General features: G+C 45.6%; 1 protein-coding gene across 9 annotated transcripts in view; it reads left to right on the top strand.

Moving 5' to 3' along the window:
- DLGAP2 (DLG associated protein 2) overlaps positions 1 to 18323 on the top strand; it is a 256731-nt gene that overhangs the window by 32582 nt on the left and 205826 nt on the right. For 4 of the 9 annotated variants that reach the window (XM_055123928.1, XM_055123927.1, XM_055123925.1 and 1 more), the window contains exon 2: positions 642 to 829. In XM_055123928.1, coding sequence (XP_054979903.1) covers positions 723 to 829 — 107 coding nt within the window. In that variant the 5' untranslated portion in view covers positions 642 to 722. Of the gene's footprint in view, positions 1 to 641; positions 834 to 18323 lie in introns of all 9 variants that reach the window. The other 5 variants (XM_055123930.1, XM_055123929.1, XM_055123933.1 and 2 more) reach the window with 2 other exon arrangements.

Genomic DNA, 18323 nt, shown 5'->3' with positions numbered 1-18323 from the left:
AGCTCAGGCCAGGTGGATGCTAACCGTGGTTCTGACCTCAGGGCTAGAACACGCTGGTGCTGACCATGGTACTGACTCGCAATCTAGGCTACTCTGGCGCTGACCGTGGTACTGGCTTGGACTTGGAGTGATAGGACAGCAGGTAGGGCATTTGCCATGCACACGGCTGACCCGGGTTTGATTCCTCCGTTCCTCTCGGAGAGCCCGGCAAACTACCGAGAGTATCCCGCCTGCACAGCAGAGCCTGGCAAGCTACCTGTGGCATATTCTGTATGCCAAAAAGAGTAACAACAAGTCTCACAATGGAGATGTTACTGGTGCCCTCTTAACAAATCAATGGACAACGGGACGACAGTGCTACAGTGCTACAGTGCTAACCTTGATGTGGGTGTAACGGCCACACTGTGTGCTGACTGGGCACTGGCTCCATACTGTTGTAGAGCACAGAGATGACCCAGCACTGGTGTTGTGTCCACACTGCTGCTGCCTCTGGTCTGTCAGTGTTGTGTCCCTTCCCAGCAGGGCCCTGTGGCTTCTGTGGACGCTCACAGTTCTCAGTGCATGCAACGTTGCACAGCACCATGTGAGGCACGTCCGTCCTTCTCACCAACTCTCCTTGTTTCTGTCCATTTCTTACACAGGCTCCCTCTCCGCCTGTGGCCTGACCCTGAGCCTGCGTCTGCCAGCAGCTCCGCCAACACCCAGCCCAGCAGCGCAGCACCATGGGGACGGCTCAGGTACTGTGTGACCTCGCTTTCCTCCCCTCACGCATGCTCTCGTGCGTCTTCGCGGGGGAGAGGAGCCGGGGAGCAGGTAGTGGTCACGCCAGGTGGGTAAGTATCCATGGTGCCGTGGGGGGCAGTGTGGCTGCTTGGCTGTGTGCAACCCAGGGGCAAGCAGGGCTGGCACTCTGGGTGGGCTAGGTGTGGTATGCCCAGGTGGGTCTGTGCTGGGCACCAGAGGGACCCGAGTGACCCCTGACCACGGAGGGTGCTTTTGCAGTCTGGTCCCCAGTATTGCCAATGACCTTCAGACAGTGTCCTGGGAGCCACCGATAGTCCCTTGGGGATGGGGATGGAACCTGTGGTTTCTCTAGGGGCTTAAGTCAAGTTTTAGGCTTGCTCCTTGCCCCGTGTGTACCTGTGTGCATTGTGAGAACCTCACCTGCTCCACCCTTACTGACACACAGCACAGGGAAAATCCAGGTGAGAGCGTCCACATAGTCAGGAGGAGGGTACCCTTGGGTGGGACTTGGCAGAGCCTCTGAGAAGGCAGATGAGCTACCACCTGCCTCCTTTCTCTTCAGATACACAGACCTTCAGCACCCTACAGTGTCCATGTGAACCCCACCTGCTCTGTCCATGGCTCCACAGTATCTACAGGAATCATTTCCTGCTTCACCCGTGGCACCTCACATCATCCATGCGACCCCCTCTCTGCTCCACCCCTAGCACCCACCATGTCCATGCGACCCCCTCTCTGCTCCACCCCTAGCACCCACCATGTCCATGTGACCCCCTCTCTGCTCCACCCCTAGCACCTACCATGTCCATGTGACCCCCTCTCTGCTCCACCCCTAGCACCCACCATGTCCATGTGACCCCCTCTCTGCTCCACCCCTAGCACCCACCATGTCCATGTGAGCTCCTCTCTGCTCCACCCCTAGCACCCACCATGTCCATGTGACCCCCCTCTCTGCTCCACCCCTAGCACCCACCATGTCCATGTGAGCTCCTCTCTGCTCCACCCCTAGCACCCACCATGTCCATGTGACCCCCTCTCTGCTCCACCCCTAGCACCCACCATGTCCATGTGAGCTCCTCTCTGCTCCACCTCTAGTACCCTCCAGTGTCCACATGAACCTGCTCTGCTTCTCCTCGACACTCAGTATCTCGCTACACTCTTAACTCTTCTCCATCCTTCACCACTGGGACTCTCTGTCTCAGGGTGATGTGGATGCTGCCGCCTTTCCTCGGGTATGTGGCTTGGGTTATTGATCGCATTGATCTTCTCAGTGAACCAGGATATTTTGGTTTCTTGAATTCTCCTTGTTATCTTCCCTGTCTCTTAGATAGAACAACATTATTCCCCTTCTACTGCTTGCTAGTTTGAATGTGATTTTCTCCTGTCTCAAGGGCTAAGCTGCACTGTGCCTCTTTAGACAGTGTCAGGGGCCAGTGCCCTGAACTGCTGGTGATTCTGTGATGTGCTGACTGGGCCCCTCGAATCCATGATAGTCCTCGGGGCCTGTCAGTCTGGACCCTTCACACCAGTATCTGTGGTGTGGAGTACCACACTGTCTGGATGGCGTTCGGTCCAGAGATTGTCCTGCCTGTGGTGTAGATGTAGGGACCAGAGGTGTCCAACTCTAGTCACAACTTCCCACTCCACTGAGCTGGAGCCGCTGTCCAGTGCTCCTTGGTGGTCCTTCCATGCCAGCGTGTTCTGTGCCCATGCCGCAGGATTTCATCCCCTGGTACATGGGGCTCAGAGAAGGAGAGAGAGAGAGAGGCTGCTGCCCATTGTTACCTACCTGCCAGCTTCCTCTGGTCTCTCTGGGGCTTCTGGGTGAGGGCTTTATGTCCTGTGCAGAAGCCATATTCAAATTGGGTGTTCTGTTTCCTGGAACATTTGGCAGGTTCCAGCCTGGGTACCTGAGGAGGCCAGGCTGAGAAGCCTATTTTTGGTCCAGTCTTGTATGTGAGACTTCGTGCCTAAGCAAGGGTAGAGCACCTTCATAGGAGGTGAGGTTAGGTGTCACCTCGACTGGGGGTGAGGGTAACTTCACCTCAACAGGAAGTTGGGTGGGTGTCACCTCAGCGGGATCGAGGGAGACAACACCTCCATAGAGGGGGAGGGGTGACATAATCTTAAGAGGAGGTGAGGATTGTGTCACCTTAACAAGAGGTGAGGAGTGACAGGGCCTCGACAGGAAACTCCCCATCAATATGAGGTTCTGCATGCAGGCTCTGAGGACATTGAGCTGGTTGAGAGCAAACTCACTTGGCTGGATAACCTACACTGGGGCCTTCAGGATAACATTGAGATGTCTTAGAAATAGCCCCCGGGGGTTGTTCACATGGCCACTGTTTCTTTCTTGCTCTGGTTTGGTGCAGTAATTGTAGGCTGACCCTCACTTTGATAATCATCACATTTGCAATCCTCATGCAAAATTTAAGACAGTACTTAAGCTTCTGTTGTGCTGAGAGGAGAACAGGCTGCATTTTGATTATTTTGTCTCAGTTAAAGTAGGAAAAAATTAAAGAAAAGATTTTTAATGTTGGTTCTGGGTCAAGCCAAAATAAAGCTGAATATAGAAATCTAATTTGTTTCACTAAGGAAAATCTCTTTCCTCAAGGTAACTGTGGATAGATCTGTGTAGAATAGAGATAAAGATAATGTAGAAAGGGAAGCAAAAAGTACCTGCTCGTTATCTTAAATGTCTCCGTATGATAGATCTGTGTTGGGAAATGGCCAAATATCAAGACGCAGTTCATTCTCACTGAGCAAGAGCTGATGGTTTTCAGTCAGGATTGCAGATTGCCCTCGTTTCTTAGTGTGTCTGACTTGGACAGCCTGACTTCCTTCGCTATTGAATGCCTGAGTCCAGCTTGGCTTCGTCGTTGTCTAGGCAAAAACAGGAACCCACAGTGCTGCCTCTTTGGTCCTCGTCAGCAGGAGCACAGGCAGTCTGTGTTGACTGTGTTCCAACTTCTGGTGAAAGGATGGTGGAGACTAAGCCCGTGGGGCAGCTGCCGGCCACTGGAACCCGGTTCTCATCCGCATCGGCCAGGAACCCTTGCTTGAGGACATGTGGAAAGTGTTGCTCTCCTCGCCTTGGCTGGGCACTGGTTGGAGGCTGGCTTCTCGGCTCTGGCGGGAGAGCAAGCCCCCTGATTTGCAGACACAGCTGCTGGCTGTGCATCCCTTTTCTGAATACACAGACCAGGTCTTCTTGTGCAGCAAGCACACTGATATAGTGATGAATGGTTGGCAGTGCCCAAGCCAGATCATGAGATTGGCGTGCTAGCAGAATCCTGCCGTGCGTTCGGGGGTTTCCCCAAACATTGGAGCTCAGCAGAAGTCATGGTGAGCTTTGTCTACAGCTTTCCCTGGTTAGCACCGAAGAACCATAGAACTTACAGGCAGAAGTACCATCTAGTTGGCGACTGCAGACACAAGCAATGTTGTGAGCGGTTCTCAGTTCATTACCGTGTGAATTAGTAATGCCATTCCTACTCATGGGAGTGTTGCCAGAAGCAGAGCACACAGTCCATGGTAGGTTGGCGTCCAGCCTCTTGGCAACACTGTCTCATAGCTCCACTGATGGTCCATGGCACATATCAGTGAGATGCCATGTGCTTTCTTTGGGCACATTGTAGCTGACTGGCACCTCTGGTTCAGTGAACCCAGTTCCTGTGTGGGTGGGTGGGGCGTGTGCTATGCAGTGGCAAGACCTGAGCTATACACGGGCTCTTAGGGGCGTTGTTCTGTGACAAGAGCCCTGTCCAGGTCTCTGGTTCCAGAAGCCCAGATGAGCCACCTCAGCTCAGTTTCTCTATTCATAAACATTTTATAGCACCATGATTTACCAAGTTCTTCATAATATAGTTGTTCCAGGCGTCTAATGTTCCAGCACGAATCCCACCACCAGCGTAACCTTCCCTCACCACTGTATCCAGCTTGCCCCTTTACAAGTCATAAACAAATTGATTTCATATTGCTTGTAACAACACAAAGGCAAATGGGATTATCAGAAATATCTCAATAAAAGTCAATTTATTATAATTGTTTTGTCTCACAATGGTATTCTAACATTATCGAGGATGCACTGGGTTGGTTGGTGCTCATCGAACCTTCTCTGTTATTGTTTCACTCATTGAGCCTGGTGAATATCTGTGCAATCTTCCCATCAAATTTGCTGTGGTCTAACTGGGCTGACAGTACTACAAAATTTGGAGCTATGGAGCTGGAATGATTTGACAGCTTGGCAGTTTGATGAGGTTGAGCCCCCCCCCCAAAAAAAAACCAATGAGGTTCAGTTGCTGGGTTTATCAGTGTCTGTTGGAGGATGTCGGGTGCGGCTGTGGGCTGCTGTACCTTCAGGTAGAAAGGAGAATTGCCCCACGCCCATTCTGAGGAGGCCCCAGGATTCTGTATGGACCAGCCTGTTTTCAATTTTTAACTGAGAATAATTTTTGGGATTTCCAGTATTTCAGATAGGTGAAGCGTATTGAGTACTGGATGTTCTAGTCATTTCTGGGAAATGCATTGAGACTGAGCTGTTAGCCCTTTCCCTTTCAGCCTCTTCATGGCTCTGGTCTGATGACAACCCCCCGTTGAGCTTCCAGTGCTCTGGAGAAGTTTGCTCCTCTTTTTCTTCGTGAACTGCCAGGCAAACTCTCTTATTCTTCAGTGTTAACTGGCATGTTTACTGTTTTGATATAAAGGCATGACAGTCATTCCTTTCCTGTGCTCACAGCCCAAATACTCTTTGCTTCTTGAATTGCCAATGAGTTTTCCACTCTACAACTTTTTATTTATTTTGGGTCTCTCAAGTGGTACTCAAGAGGCTGGGTTTCGTCCTGGGCCGGCTGGGCAGGTGGTGTGAAGACGTGGAGTGCATGGGTGCTTGGGCTGTGCAGTGCCAGACCTTCTGTGCCCCCTGCTGGTGCTCACGGCCTCCAGGGCTATGCCTGGTGATACTCAGGGCACCTTGGGGTGCGGGGATCAAGCTAGGGTCACTTGATGCCAGCCAACACCTTAGCCCTTACTCTCTCCCAGAGCCTACAACTTGTTACCTGTGAGGAGCAGATCTCTCGTAGCTGTGCCCGTGATTCCTGTTCTCTGATGGCTTCTGACTTTGGGATCACACTCGGGGAATCTCCTTTGCCCAAAGCAAAGAAGCGCATGAGTGTTCAGCTGCGTTTCTGTTTAATTTTATATTTTGTTCTTTCCCTGCATGGCCTGGATTCCCTTGATTAACTTTGGCTTCTGGGTGTAATAAGGGTTGCTGTTGGTGCTAATTGCTGAAAGTCAGTACTACCGATATTCTGGGTTGAGGTTTTCTCTGTTCAGGACTCAGGGCTGTCTTCCCACCCTGTTCCTCATGGGCTCAGTGAGTATCAGTGTGAGGCCTTTTCTCTTTCACCTGTTGGGCAGCTGGTGTCTGTGTGTCAGGTATTGTGGAGCAGCCTCTGACCGTCCCCAGACAAGGAAGCTGCAGGCATGATAGGGAGGACGGGACACGAGGCAGGGTGGGCTGTCACGCATGGCCTTCCCTGCCCACCGTCAGGTTCCTGTTGGACGTTTCTCCCTCCCTACTCCCTGATGTGCCCGTGGCACTGCCTTAGCTGGAAGCACCTCAGTGGTGGGTGGGTGTGTCTGGCTCCAATGGGTGGGGCAGATGGAGGGTGCCTGCAGTGCAGGGGTGAGTGGGGAGGAGCTTGTCTTTGGGCTGGGGTGGGGGAGGGGTACAGCATGGCTGTGGCTTCCTGAAGCACAGGGCAGCCGAGAAGTCAAGGGGGAGCCTGGGGCTCTCTGAGCAGACCCCACCCCACCTTGACACACCCACTTTCTTCTCCGGCTGTGCTCCTGGGTCATCTTGGAGCTCTGCAGGTCCCAGGCTGCTTTTGCTAGAGCGGAGAGGAGAACCTTTTGGCCCTTCCCAGCCCTGAGTGGTGCCGGAGCCCCTTGGAGCTGCCTCTGTGTCCCGAGCATGAGCCTGTGTGAGGATCCTGGGCCCAGAAGTGCTGGTTCTGCTGCCCTGCTGCCACAGCTGTTACTTATTAAACAGTTTTTTGAATTGAATCATTGTGAGATCCATAGTTACAAAGTCATTCATGATTGAGTTTTAGTGTTTCAGCTCATCCCTTCACCAGTTTCCTTCCACTTGACCCCACCCCCGCCCTCTCTCTCTTACCTTCCTTTCAGGCACTGCAGTTTGCAGTACTGCTGCCGAGAGGGATCATGCATGTCACCGTTCCTTACAGCACTGTGTGTGTCCAGAGCGATCATTTCCACTATCATTGTTGTAGTGGCCCCTTCTCTGTCCTGACTACCCTCCCCTTCCCACCTTGTGACAAGCTCTGTAACATGGACCCGTCCTCCTGGCCCTTGTTTCTACCCAGGTAGAATAATACCAAGTATTATACACTCTGCTTTTATTTTAAATCCCGCAAACGATTTCAGTCATTCTCTATTTGTCCCTCCCCCTCTGAATCATTTCACTCAGCATGATACTCTCCATATCTATCCATGTGTAAGCAAATTTCATTACTTCATTTTCCCTAACAGCTGCATAGTGTTCATAGTGTAAATGTACCATAATTTCTTTATCCACTAATCTGTTCTTGGGCACTTGGGTTGTTTCCACATTCTGGCTATTGTGAATAGTACTGAAATGAACAGAGGCATGCAGATGCATTGTTTTTGGGCCCTGTGATGTATTTCTAGGAGCCGTAGCACTGTAGCACTGACATCCCACTGTTCATCGATTTGCTCGAGTGGGCACCAGTAACAAGTCTCCATTGTGAGACTTTTTGTTACTGTTTTGGTATATTGAATATGCCACAGGTAGCTTGCTAGGCTGTGCCGTGAGGGCGGGATACTCTCGGTAGCTTGCTGGGCTCTCTGAGAGGGACAGAGGAACGAACCCAGGTCGGCCTCATGCAAGGCAAACACCCTACCACTGTGCTATCGCTCCAGAGGTATTACTGTTATTTGGAAGCTCAATTTCTAGTTTTTTGAGGAATGGCCATATTGTTCCAGAAAGCCTGGATCAATTGGCATTCCCACCAGTAGTTGAATGAGAGTCCCTTTCTCTCTGCATTCATGTCAGCACTGGTTGTTCTTGCTCATTTTGATGTGTGCCAGTCTCTGTGGTGTGAGATGATATCTCATTGTTTCGATTTGCTCTCTCTGATGATAATTAGTGATGTAGAACACTTTTTCATGTGCTTTTGCCTGTTTGTATTTCTTCTTTGAGGAAGTTTCTGTTTATCTCTTTTACCCATTTTTTGGTAGGGTTCTATGTTTTTTTTTCTTGTAAAATTCTTTTTTTTTCTTTATGGGTCACAGCTGGCAATGTTCAGGGGTTACTCCTGGTTCTGCACTCAGGAATCACCCCTGGCGGTGCTCAGAGGACCATATGGGATACTGGGAATCGAACCCTGGTTGGCCGCATGCAAGGCAAATGCCCTACCTGCTGTGCTATTGCTCCAGCCCCTTTCTTGTAAAGTTTTACCAATGGCTTAAATATCTTGGATATTAACCCCTTCTCAGATGAGTGTTGGGTAAATAATGTTTCTCATTCCGTGGGCTGCTTTTGTATTCTGGTCATCACTTCCTTTGACGTGTGGAAACTTTTTAATTTAATTTAGTTCTGTTTGGTTGCCTTTGCTTCTGCTTGCTTGGTCAGTGGTGTTTCATCCTTGAAGATGCCTTTAGATTCAATGTCATGGAGAGTCCTGCTTACATAATTTCTCTGTGTACCTTATTGATTTATGTCTGATATCAAGGTCTTTGATCCGTTTTGATTTACTTTTTGTGCATGGCATTAGAAAGAGGTCCGAATTAATTTTTTTTTGTATGTAGCTGGCTGGTTTTCCCAGCACCATTTGTTGAAGAGGTTTTCCTTGTTCACTTCATATGCTTTGCTCCTTTATTGAAGATAAACAGATCATATACCTGATGGTATGTCTCAGGATATTCAAGTCTATTCCATTGATCTGAGGGTCTGTTTTTATTCTAATATTATGCTGTTTTAATTACTACTACTTTGTAGTACATTTTGAAGTTGGGGAAAGTGATGCCTCCCATCTTCTTTTCCCCAATGACTGCTTTAGCTATTCAGAGGAGGCTTTATTGTTCCACATGAATTTCAGGAGTGTTTGATCTGTCCCTTTAAAAAATAACATGGATATCCTTATAGGACTGCATTGAATTTGTACAATTCTATGGGGAGTATTGCCATTTCGATGCTATTAATCCTCCCAATCCATGAGCAGGGGATGTGTTTCCATTTTCTTATGTCCTCTTTTATTCCTTGAAGTAGTATTTTGTTATTTTCCTTTGTATAGGGCCTTCTCCTCTTTAGTTAAACTGATTACAAGGTACTTGATTAAAGAGACACAGTTGTGAATGAGATTGTTTTTAATAGCTCTTTCTTCTCTTTCATTATTTATATGTAGGACAGCCATGAACTTTTGCTTATTGATTTTGCAACCTGCCACTTTGCTACACAAATATATTGTTTCTAGGAGCTTTTTCTATAGAGTCCTTAGAATTTTCTAAATATAACATTATGTCATCTGAAAGCTTGACTTCTTTCTTCCCTATCTGGATGCCTTCGATATCCTTTTTTAACCTAAATTGCTATGGCAAGTACTTCCAGTACTATACTGAATAAAAAGTGATGAGACAGGAAAACCTTATGTTGTGCCTAATCTTAGAGGGAAGGAGTTTAGTTTTCTGCTATTGAGCATAATGTTTGCCATGGGCTTGTGGTAAATGGTCTTGATTATGTTGAGGAAAGTTTCTTCAATTCCCGTTTCGTTGAGTTTTTAATCATGAATAGGTGTTGGATCTTGTCAAATAGTGCATCTATTGATATGATCATATGGTTTTTAGGTTTTTTATTGATATGGTGTATTATATTGATTGACTTGTGTGTGTTAAGCTGTTCTTACATTCCTGGGATGTTAAGCTACTCTTGCATTCCTAGGATGATCCTACTTGGTCATAGTGTATGGAATTTTCGATAAATTGTTGGATTCTATTTGTTAGTATTTTGTTGAGAATTTCTGAATCTGTGTTCATTAAGGATATTGGCCTGTAATTCTCAGTTTTTTGTGGTGCATGTGTCTTCTATCAGGGTGATGTTTGCATTATAGAGGCCGATTGGGAGTATATTTGTTTCTTCAGTTTCCTGGAAGAGCCTGGAAAGGATTGGCAGCAGGTCTCCTTTAAAGGTTTAGAAGAACTCAGTAGTGAATCCATCTGAGCCTGGGCTTTTGTTTTCGGAAAGACTTTTGATTACCATTTCAATTTCCTCAGTGGTGATAGGTCTTTTCAGGTAAGTCAAATCATCTTGGTTCAACCTTGGGAGGCTATAGGAGTCAAGGAATTCATTCATTTACTTTAGGTTCTCTTGTTTCATGGCATAAAGATTCTCAGAATAATCTCTGATGATCTTTTAAATTTCTGTGGTATCGGTTGTGATGTCTTCTGATTTAGTTTATTAGGGTTCATTTTCTCTCTTTCTTTGTAAGTCTTGCTAATGGTTTATCCATCTTGTACATTTTTTCTTTTTCAAAGAACAGGCCCTTGGTTTCATTGCTCTTTTGGATTGTTTTCTCGGTTTCCAGTTCATTAATTTCTGCTTTAACTTTTACTATTCCCTTTCTCCTGCCTGCTTTGGGCTTCCATCATTGGTCATTTTTAAGTTTCTTAAATTGTAAAGCCAAATTACTTATGTGGGCCCTTTCTTCCTTCCTGATGAATGGTTGCATAGCAGTGAACTTTCTTCTTAACACTACTCTTGCTGTATCGCCAAAGTTCTGATAGGTAATGTCCTCATTCTCATTTCCATGAATCTTTTAATTTTCTCTTTGACCTCCTTTCAGACTCACTTGTTGCTCAGTAATGAACTATTTAGTTTCCAGGTGTTTGAGTTTTTTCTCCATATCTGTTTGTGATTAATTTTTTCTGTCAGTGCATCATGGTCTGAGAAGATAGTTGATGTGATCTCTGTGCTCTTGACTTCGTGGAGGTATGTTTTGTGTCCCGGCATGTGATGTATCTTGGAGAATGTCCCATGTGCATTGGAGAAGAATATGTATTCGGCCTTTTGAGAATGAAAGGCATGTATCTACTAACCCCTTCTCTCTTTTTTAAATTTATTTATTTATTTTTAATTAGTGAATCACCGTGAGGGCACATTTACAGATTTATACACTTTTGTGCTTATGCTTCCCTCATACAAAGTTCGGGAACCCATCCCTTCACCAGTGCCCATTCTCCACCACCAGTAAACCCAGCATCCCTCCCACCCTCCCCAATCCTATCTCCCCCCACCCCACCCTGCCACTGTGGCAGGGCATACCCTTCTGTTCTCTCTCTCTCTAATTAGCTGTTGTGGTTTGCAATAAAGGTGTTGAGTGGCCACTGTGCTCAGTCTCTAGCCCTCATTCAGCCCGCAATTCCCTTCCCCCACATGGCCTTCGACTACATTATAGTTGGTGATCCCTTCTCTGAGTTGCCCTTTCCCCAGAATGTGAGGCCAGCCTCCAAGCCATGGAGTCAACCTCCTGGTACTTATTTCTACAATTCTTGGGTGTTAGTCTCCCACTCTGTTATTCTATATACCATAGATGAGTGCAATCTTTCTATGTCTGTCTCTCTCTTTCTGACTCATTTCACTCAGCATGAGACTTTTCATGCCGATCCACTTAAATACAAAATTCCTGACCTCCTTTTTTCTGACCGCTGCATAGTATTCCATTGTATAGATGTACCAAAGTTTCCTCAACCAGTCATCCGTTCTAGGGCATTCGGGCTTTTTCCAGATTCTGGCTATTGTAAACAGTGCTGCGATGAACATACATGTGCAGATGTTGTTTCGATTATACTTTTTTGCCTCTCTGGGATATATTCCCAGCAGTGGTATTGCTGGGTCAAATGGGAGCTCAATATCTAATTTTTTGAGAATCGTCCATATTGTTTTCCAGAAGGGCTGAACCAGTCGGCATTCCCACCAGCAGTGTAGAAGGGTCCTTTTCTCCCCACATCCTCTCCAACAGCGGTTGCTTTTGTTCTTTTGGATATGTGCTAGTCTCTGTGGTGTGAGGAGGTATCTTGTGGTTGTTTTGATCTGCATCTCTCTGATGATTAGTGATGTAGAGCACTTTTTCATGTGCCTTTTGGCCATTCATATTTCTTCCTTGGTAAAGTTTCTGTTCATTTCTTCGCCCCATTTTTTGATGGGGTTGGATGTTTTCTTCTTATAGAGCTCAACCAGTGCTTTATATACCATTGATATCAACCCCTTATCTGATGGGTATTGTGTAAATATCCTTTCCCATTCTGTGGATAGTCTTTGTATTCTGGTCACTGTATCTTTTGCGGTGCAGAAGCTTTTTAGTTTAATGTAGTCCCATTTGTTGATCTCTGTTTTTACTAGATTGCTTAGTTCTGTGTCACCTTTGAAGATACCTTTATCTTCAATATAGTGGAGGGTTTTGCCGACCTTGTCTTCAATATACCTTATGGTTTGTGGTCTAATGTTGAGGTCTTTAATCCATTTTTTTTTTTTGCTTTTTGGGTCACACCCGGCGATGCACAGGGGTTACTCCTGGCTCTGCACTCAGGAATCACCCCTGGCCGTGCTCAGGGGACCATATGGGATGCTGGGATTTGAACCCGGGTCGGCCGCGTGCAAGGCAAACGCCCTACCCGCTGTGCTATCTCTCCAGCCCCTCTTTAATCCATTTTGATCTGACTTTTGTGCATGGTGTCAGGTCAAGGTCTAAACCCATTTTTTTGCATGTGGTTGTCCAGTTGTGCCAGCACCATTTGTTAAAGAGACTTTCCTTGCTCCACTTCACATCTCTTGCTCCCTTATCGAAGATTAGATGGTCATACATTTGGTAACCCCTTCTCTTTTATTTCTTTCCTCAAATAAAGTAGTTTCTTGCTGAGGTTTCATTGAGTTGATCTATCAAGAGGTGACAGAGTGGTGTTGAAATCTTCAGCTATTATTGTGTTGCTATCAATGTCTTTCTTCAAGGATATTAGCAGCTCTTTTAATAATTTTGCTGGTCCTGAACATGATCACCACTAAGTACCCATATTGAAAACCCTAACACTCAAAAAGAGAGAGAGTAAAAGAGAATGTGCCTGCCACAGAGACGGGGAGGTGGTGGTGGGGATGGCGGGACAAATACTGGGAACATTGGTGGTGGAGAATGGGCACTAGTGGAGGGATGGGTACTCGATCATTGTATGACTGGAACGTAATCACAAAAGTTTGTAACTCTGTAACTATACTTCACAGTGATTCATTAAAAATTAAAAAATGAAAGATAAATTAAAAAAAGAATTTTGCTGGTCCCTTATTAGGTGCATATATATTTTAGAGTATGAGTTCTCCCTGATGAGAATATTGCTTACTCATTAAGAACTGATCCTCTATTTACACAATACCCATCAGATAAGGGGTTGATATCAATGGTATATAAAGCACTGGTTGAACTCTACAAGAAGAAAGCATCCAACCCCATCAAAAAATGGGTGAAGAAATGAACAGAAACTTTACCAAGGAAGAAATACGAATGGCCAAAAGGCACATGAAAAAGTGCTCTACATCACTAATCATCAGAGAGATGCAGATCAAAACAACCATGAGATACCACCTCACACCACAGAGGCTAGCACACATCCAAAAGAACAAAAGCAACCGCTGTTGGAGAGGATGTGGGGAGAAAGGGACCCTTCTACACTGCTGGTGGGAATTTTGGCTAGTTCAGCCCTTTTGGAAAATAATATGGACGATTCTCAAAAAACTAGAGGTTGAGCTCCCATTTGACCCAGCAATACCACTGCTGGGAATATATCCCAGAAAAGCCAAAAAGTATAGTCGAAATGACATCTGCACTTATATGTTCATCGCAGCATTGTTTACAATAGCCAGAATCTGGAAAAAACCCAAGTGCCCTAGAACAGATGACTGGTTGAAGAAACTCTGGTACATCTATACAATGGAATACTATGCAGCTGTTAGAAAGAATGAGGTCATGACGTTTGCATATAAGTGGATCAACATGGAAAGTATCATGCTAAGTGAAATGAGTCAGAAAGAGAGAGACAGACATAGAAAGATTGCACTCATCTGTGGAATATAGAATAATAGACTATAAGACTAACACCCAAGAATAGTAGAAATAAGTACCAGGAGGTTGTCACCGTGGCTTGGAGGCTGTTCTCTCATTCTGGGCAACTCAGAGAAGGGAACACCAAGTAAAATGTGGTTGGAGGTCATGTGGGGGAAAGATGATGCGGGCCAAATATAGACTAGAGATTGAACACAATGGCCACTCAACACCTTTATTGCAAACCACAACACCTAATCAGAGAGAGAGAACAAAAGGGAATACCCTGCCATAGTGGCAGTGTGGGGTGGGGGGAGACGGGACTGGGGAGGGGGGGAGGGATGTTGGGTTTACTGGTGGTGGAGAATGGGCACTGGTGAAGGGATGGGTTATCGAACTTTGTAAGGGAGAAACATGAGCACAAAAATGTATAAATCTGTAACTGTACCCTCCCGTTGACTCACTAATTAAAAATAAACTATTAATTAAAAAAATAATAAATAAAAATAAAAATAAAGTTAAAAAATATTTTTAAAAAGAAGGAAAAAAAAGAACTGATCCTCGCTGTCTCTTACAATGGTTTTCAGTCTGAAGTTCGTGTTATCAGATACTCATATGGCCACTCTGGTCTTTATGAGGGGATTGTTTGCTTGAGGAATTGTCTTCCAACCTTTGACTTTGATTTGTCTGTGTTTGCTCTGATTGTTCAAATGTGTTTCTTGCAGGCAGCAGAGTATTAGGTTCAATTTTCTAATCCATACTGACACTGTTTCTCTTAATTGGTAAATTTAGCCCATTGACATTGAGAGAGATTATTGTTGTGGAGTTTTGTCTCATCTTTCTTCAGGAGTTTGGCATATTTGTGGCATTTCTCTTATCTTAAAGTAGCCCATTTAGTTTTTCTTGTGATCATGGTTTTGAGTCTGTGAAGTTCCTGAGTTGTTGTTTATCTGTGAAATTGTATATTGTTCCTTCGAATATGAATGAGTCTGATTGGGTAAAGTATTCTTGGCGAGGCATTTATTCATTTAATTTTTTCTCTATATCCCAGCACCGTTTTTGAGTCTGGAGGGTTTCATCTATAAATCTTGAGGATGCTTCTTTGTAAGTAATTTCTTTCTTTGATCTTGCTGCTTTCAGGATTCTGACTCTTTTTTTTTTTTGTCATTCTGATTAGGATGTCTCTTGATTCTGATTAGGTGTATTTTTATTTGGATTTCTTTTAGCTGGTACCTTTCAGGCCTCCTGAATCTGGATGCATGAACTCTTCAGCTCTGGGAACTTCTCAGCAATGATGTCTTTGGCTGTTGCTTCTCCATCAGGGTTTGCTTCCTGCCCCTCGGGGACCCCAATGATTCTTTTTGTTGTTCCTCTTGAATTCATCCCAAAGGTCTCTTGTCATCTGTTGGTTTATTTTGAGACTTTCTGCAATCTCTATTGTCTGGAGGTTTTCTGCACTTCATCTTGGAGCTCACTGATTCTGTCCTCAGCAGCTGTTTCTCTGCTGCTGGGGCCTTCCAGTGAGTTTTTCATTTTACTGACCTACTTTTTCAGATCTGTCATTTGTGTTTGTAGTTTCATTACTTCTGCTTGTGTTTTATTGGTTGTGTGTTCCATTGTTTTTTTTGAGATTCTTTTATACATTCTCAAAATTTCCTCTCTAAATTCCTTATTATAGAGGTTATGTAGCTTGTTCTTACTGGTTCGGTCTTCTGGGCTAGCGTCTTCACTAAGCCTAGTGGGGTTCTGTGTTGCTTTACCAGTGTGACCTTTGCAATTTGGAGTTGTTCCTTGTGTGTTGTTGTGTGGTTAGGTGCCTACTGTTAGGATTATCTCAGTTTGTTTCCGGTGAGTTACAGAGAGATGAGGAGATTCCCAGCCTCAGAGCAGAGCGGAGCTGTGGCATTCTTCACGGGAAGGGGTAATCCTGAACTAGAGGGGGTCGGGGCAAAATGGTGATGCCGAGTAAAATTCAGGGCCCCCAATGCCACTGAATTTCCTTAGTTTCCTGGGACTGGGGCTGACCACTTGTTTTTAATTTTTATTGGCTACTCTCAGCCTCTCAGCATGGTGTAGGGCTGGGACAGCGCTCAGGGCCTCAACATGCTACACAGGGGGCGGTGTGAGCACGATAGAAGTGTCTGTTGGCATCTACAGTCACAGATTGCGTTCACCAGGGGCCTGAACACTCTGTACTGAGAGAAGTAGTTGTGAGCTTCCCACCTCCTGTCTGTGTTTCAGAACCTCACGCATGCCCATCCTTTCCCAGTGGACAGCAGTGATGGGCTGCCCGAGGCTGATGGTTTGTGTGGAACTGGCCTGAGACCCACAACAGTGATGAGGGGGTGCTGCAGGGTGTGGTCGTGATGGTTCACGGGGTCCCGAGGCCTCACCATGGCTTCTTCCCTGCACGCTCAGCTGCATGAGCTCCGAATCGCTCAATCTGAGTGGGAGCTCTGCAGAAGGACACTTCTTTGCTCAGGTAGGGTTGAAGCACAGTTGTGGCCATAATGTGACTGTGTGTGCATATTCCTGCATGTTTCTTGCCCTGTGTGTGACAGGTATGTATTGACATGTATATGTGTGTGTCAAGGTGCATATCTGGTGTGTGTATCTGTGTGTATGTATTTTTGTTTGTATCTTGTGTAAGTGGTCTCAGTCTGGGTGTGTCTCTGTGAATCTGTGTGCCTGTGTGTGTGTCTGTGCCTGTGTTTGTTTGTGCCTGAATGTGTATCTGGATGCCTGTGTGTATATGTGTGTGGGTGCATATCTGGGTGTGTATCTGTGTGTACATTTGTGTGTTTCTGTGTGTATCTTGTGTATATATATTTTAAAATTATTTTTAATTAATGGATCACCATGAGGGTACAGATACAGATTTACATATTTTCGTGCTTGTGTTTCAGTCATACACTGCTTGAGTACCCATCCCTCCACCAGTGCCCGTGTATCTTGTGTATTTTGTGTACCTATCACCTATCTCAGTCTTTGTGCCTGTGTGTCTGCAGGTGCACCTGTGTGTTGTGTGTATTTGTGCCTGGGTATATCTCTGTGCTATGTGTATTTGTACCTGTATGTTTCTTTATGCCTGAGTATGTATCTGTGTGCCTATGTATATTTATGTCTGTGTGTACCTATGTGCCTGTGTGCAATTGTGCCTAGGGGTGGATATGTACTGTGTGCATTTGTGCCTGTGTGCACTTGTGTACCTGTGTGCCTGCATGTACTTGTACCTGAATGTGAATCTGTGTGCCTGGCTGGTGGACTGGGTTTCTCTCTGATCTCCCACCACAAATTGACTTCATACAATTTATTTAACATAAGGAATTAAACTTTATTTGAAATATTATTACCTATTATTTTAAATGTAAATATTTAAGTTTCAAATAAACTTTATTTGAAATATTATTACCTACTATTTAAAATATAAATATTTAAATTTCTCTTTAAATCTCTTAACCATGCTTCTGTTTATATATTACCTACTTGTCACGTTTAGCAAACCAGCCATTGGATTTGAATTATCAATCTAATGGGGGAAATTAATTGAAGAATCAAAATACCATTAAAATACAACTCAGAAGCTGTTCCCTGTTTGCAGAGATTCTGCTCTTCCTCTAGAGAGCCTGCTTGCTCACCCCTCCCCTGCGTCTCTGCCTCCCTGTCTCCATCCTTATCTCTGCCTTTCTGTCTCTCCATCCCTATATCCCTCTCCCGGTCTCTCTGTCTCTTTCTCTATCTTTCCCTGTCTCTGTCCCTGTCTGTCTCTATATCTCTGTCTTTGTCTCTCGGTGTCTGCGTCTCTCTGTCTCTCACTCTAACAAGTGACTGTTCTTGAATAATGTTATTTTGGGGCTGTTTTTGCCTCCTGCCACCCTGTACCACGTTCCCTGGCTGCCTGTGCTGTGAGCAGTTGAGCTGTCTGGTGAGGTGTCGGGAACAAGCTGTTTCCGTGCCCCCAGCTGTGCTGTGCATGAGCAGAACCCGAGCTCCCTCCCCTCTGCATTCCCGAGTCGGGAGCCCTGAGGTTCGGAGGCGCCTCTCCCTGTCAGCACAGCCATGAGCACGCCGGCTCCTGCGTGCAGCCCTGGCCCGTGTGTGTCCAGCTCAGCCTCTCCATGCCTCTGCTTTGGTCGGACCCACACCTTGCTGTCCGGCTGGTAGACTGGGTTTCTCTCTGATCTCCCACCACGAATTAACTTCATACAATTGAGTAGCTGTTTAACATAAGGAATTAAACTTTATTTGAAATATTATTACCTATTATTTAAAATGTAAATATTTAAGTTTCAGATAAACTTTATTTGAAATATTATTACCTACTATTTAAAATAATTTAAATTTCTCTTTAAATCTCTTAACCATGCTTCTGTTTATATATTACCTGCTTGCGCTGCCCTGCCCGGCCCTGAGTATGCAGGCCAACCCCGTCTGTGAGCAGAGTCCACAGCTGTG

Source organism: Sorex araneus, chromosome 1 (assembly GCF_027595985.1).
Source record: "Sorex araneus isolate mSorAra2 chromosome 1, mSorAra2.pri, whole genome shotgun sequence".
NCBI classification, from domain to species: domain Eukaryota; kingdom Metazoa; phylum Chordata; class Mammalia; order Eulipotyphla; family Soricidae; genus Sorex; species Sorex araneus.
The sequence above is the reverse complement of the archived record's forward strand: the minus strand, read 5'-3'. Positions and strand labels throughout refer to the sequence as shown.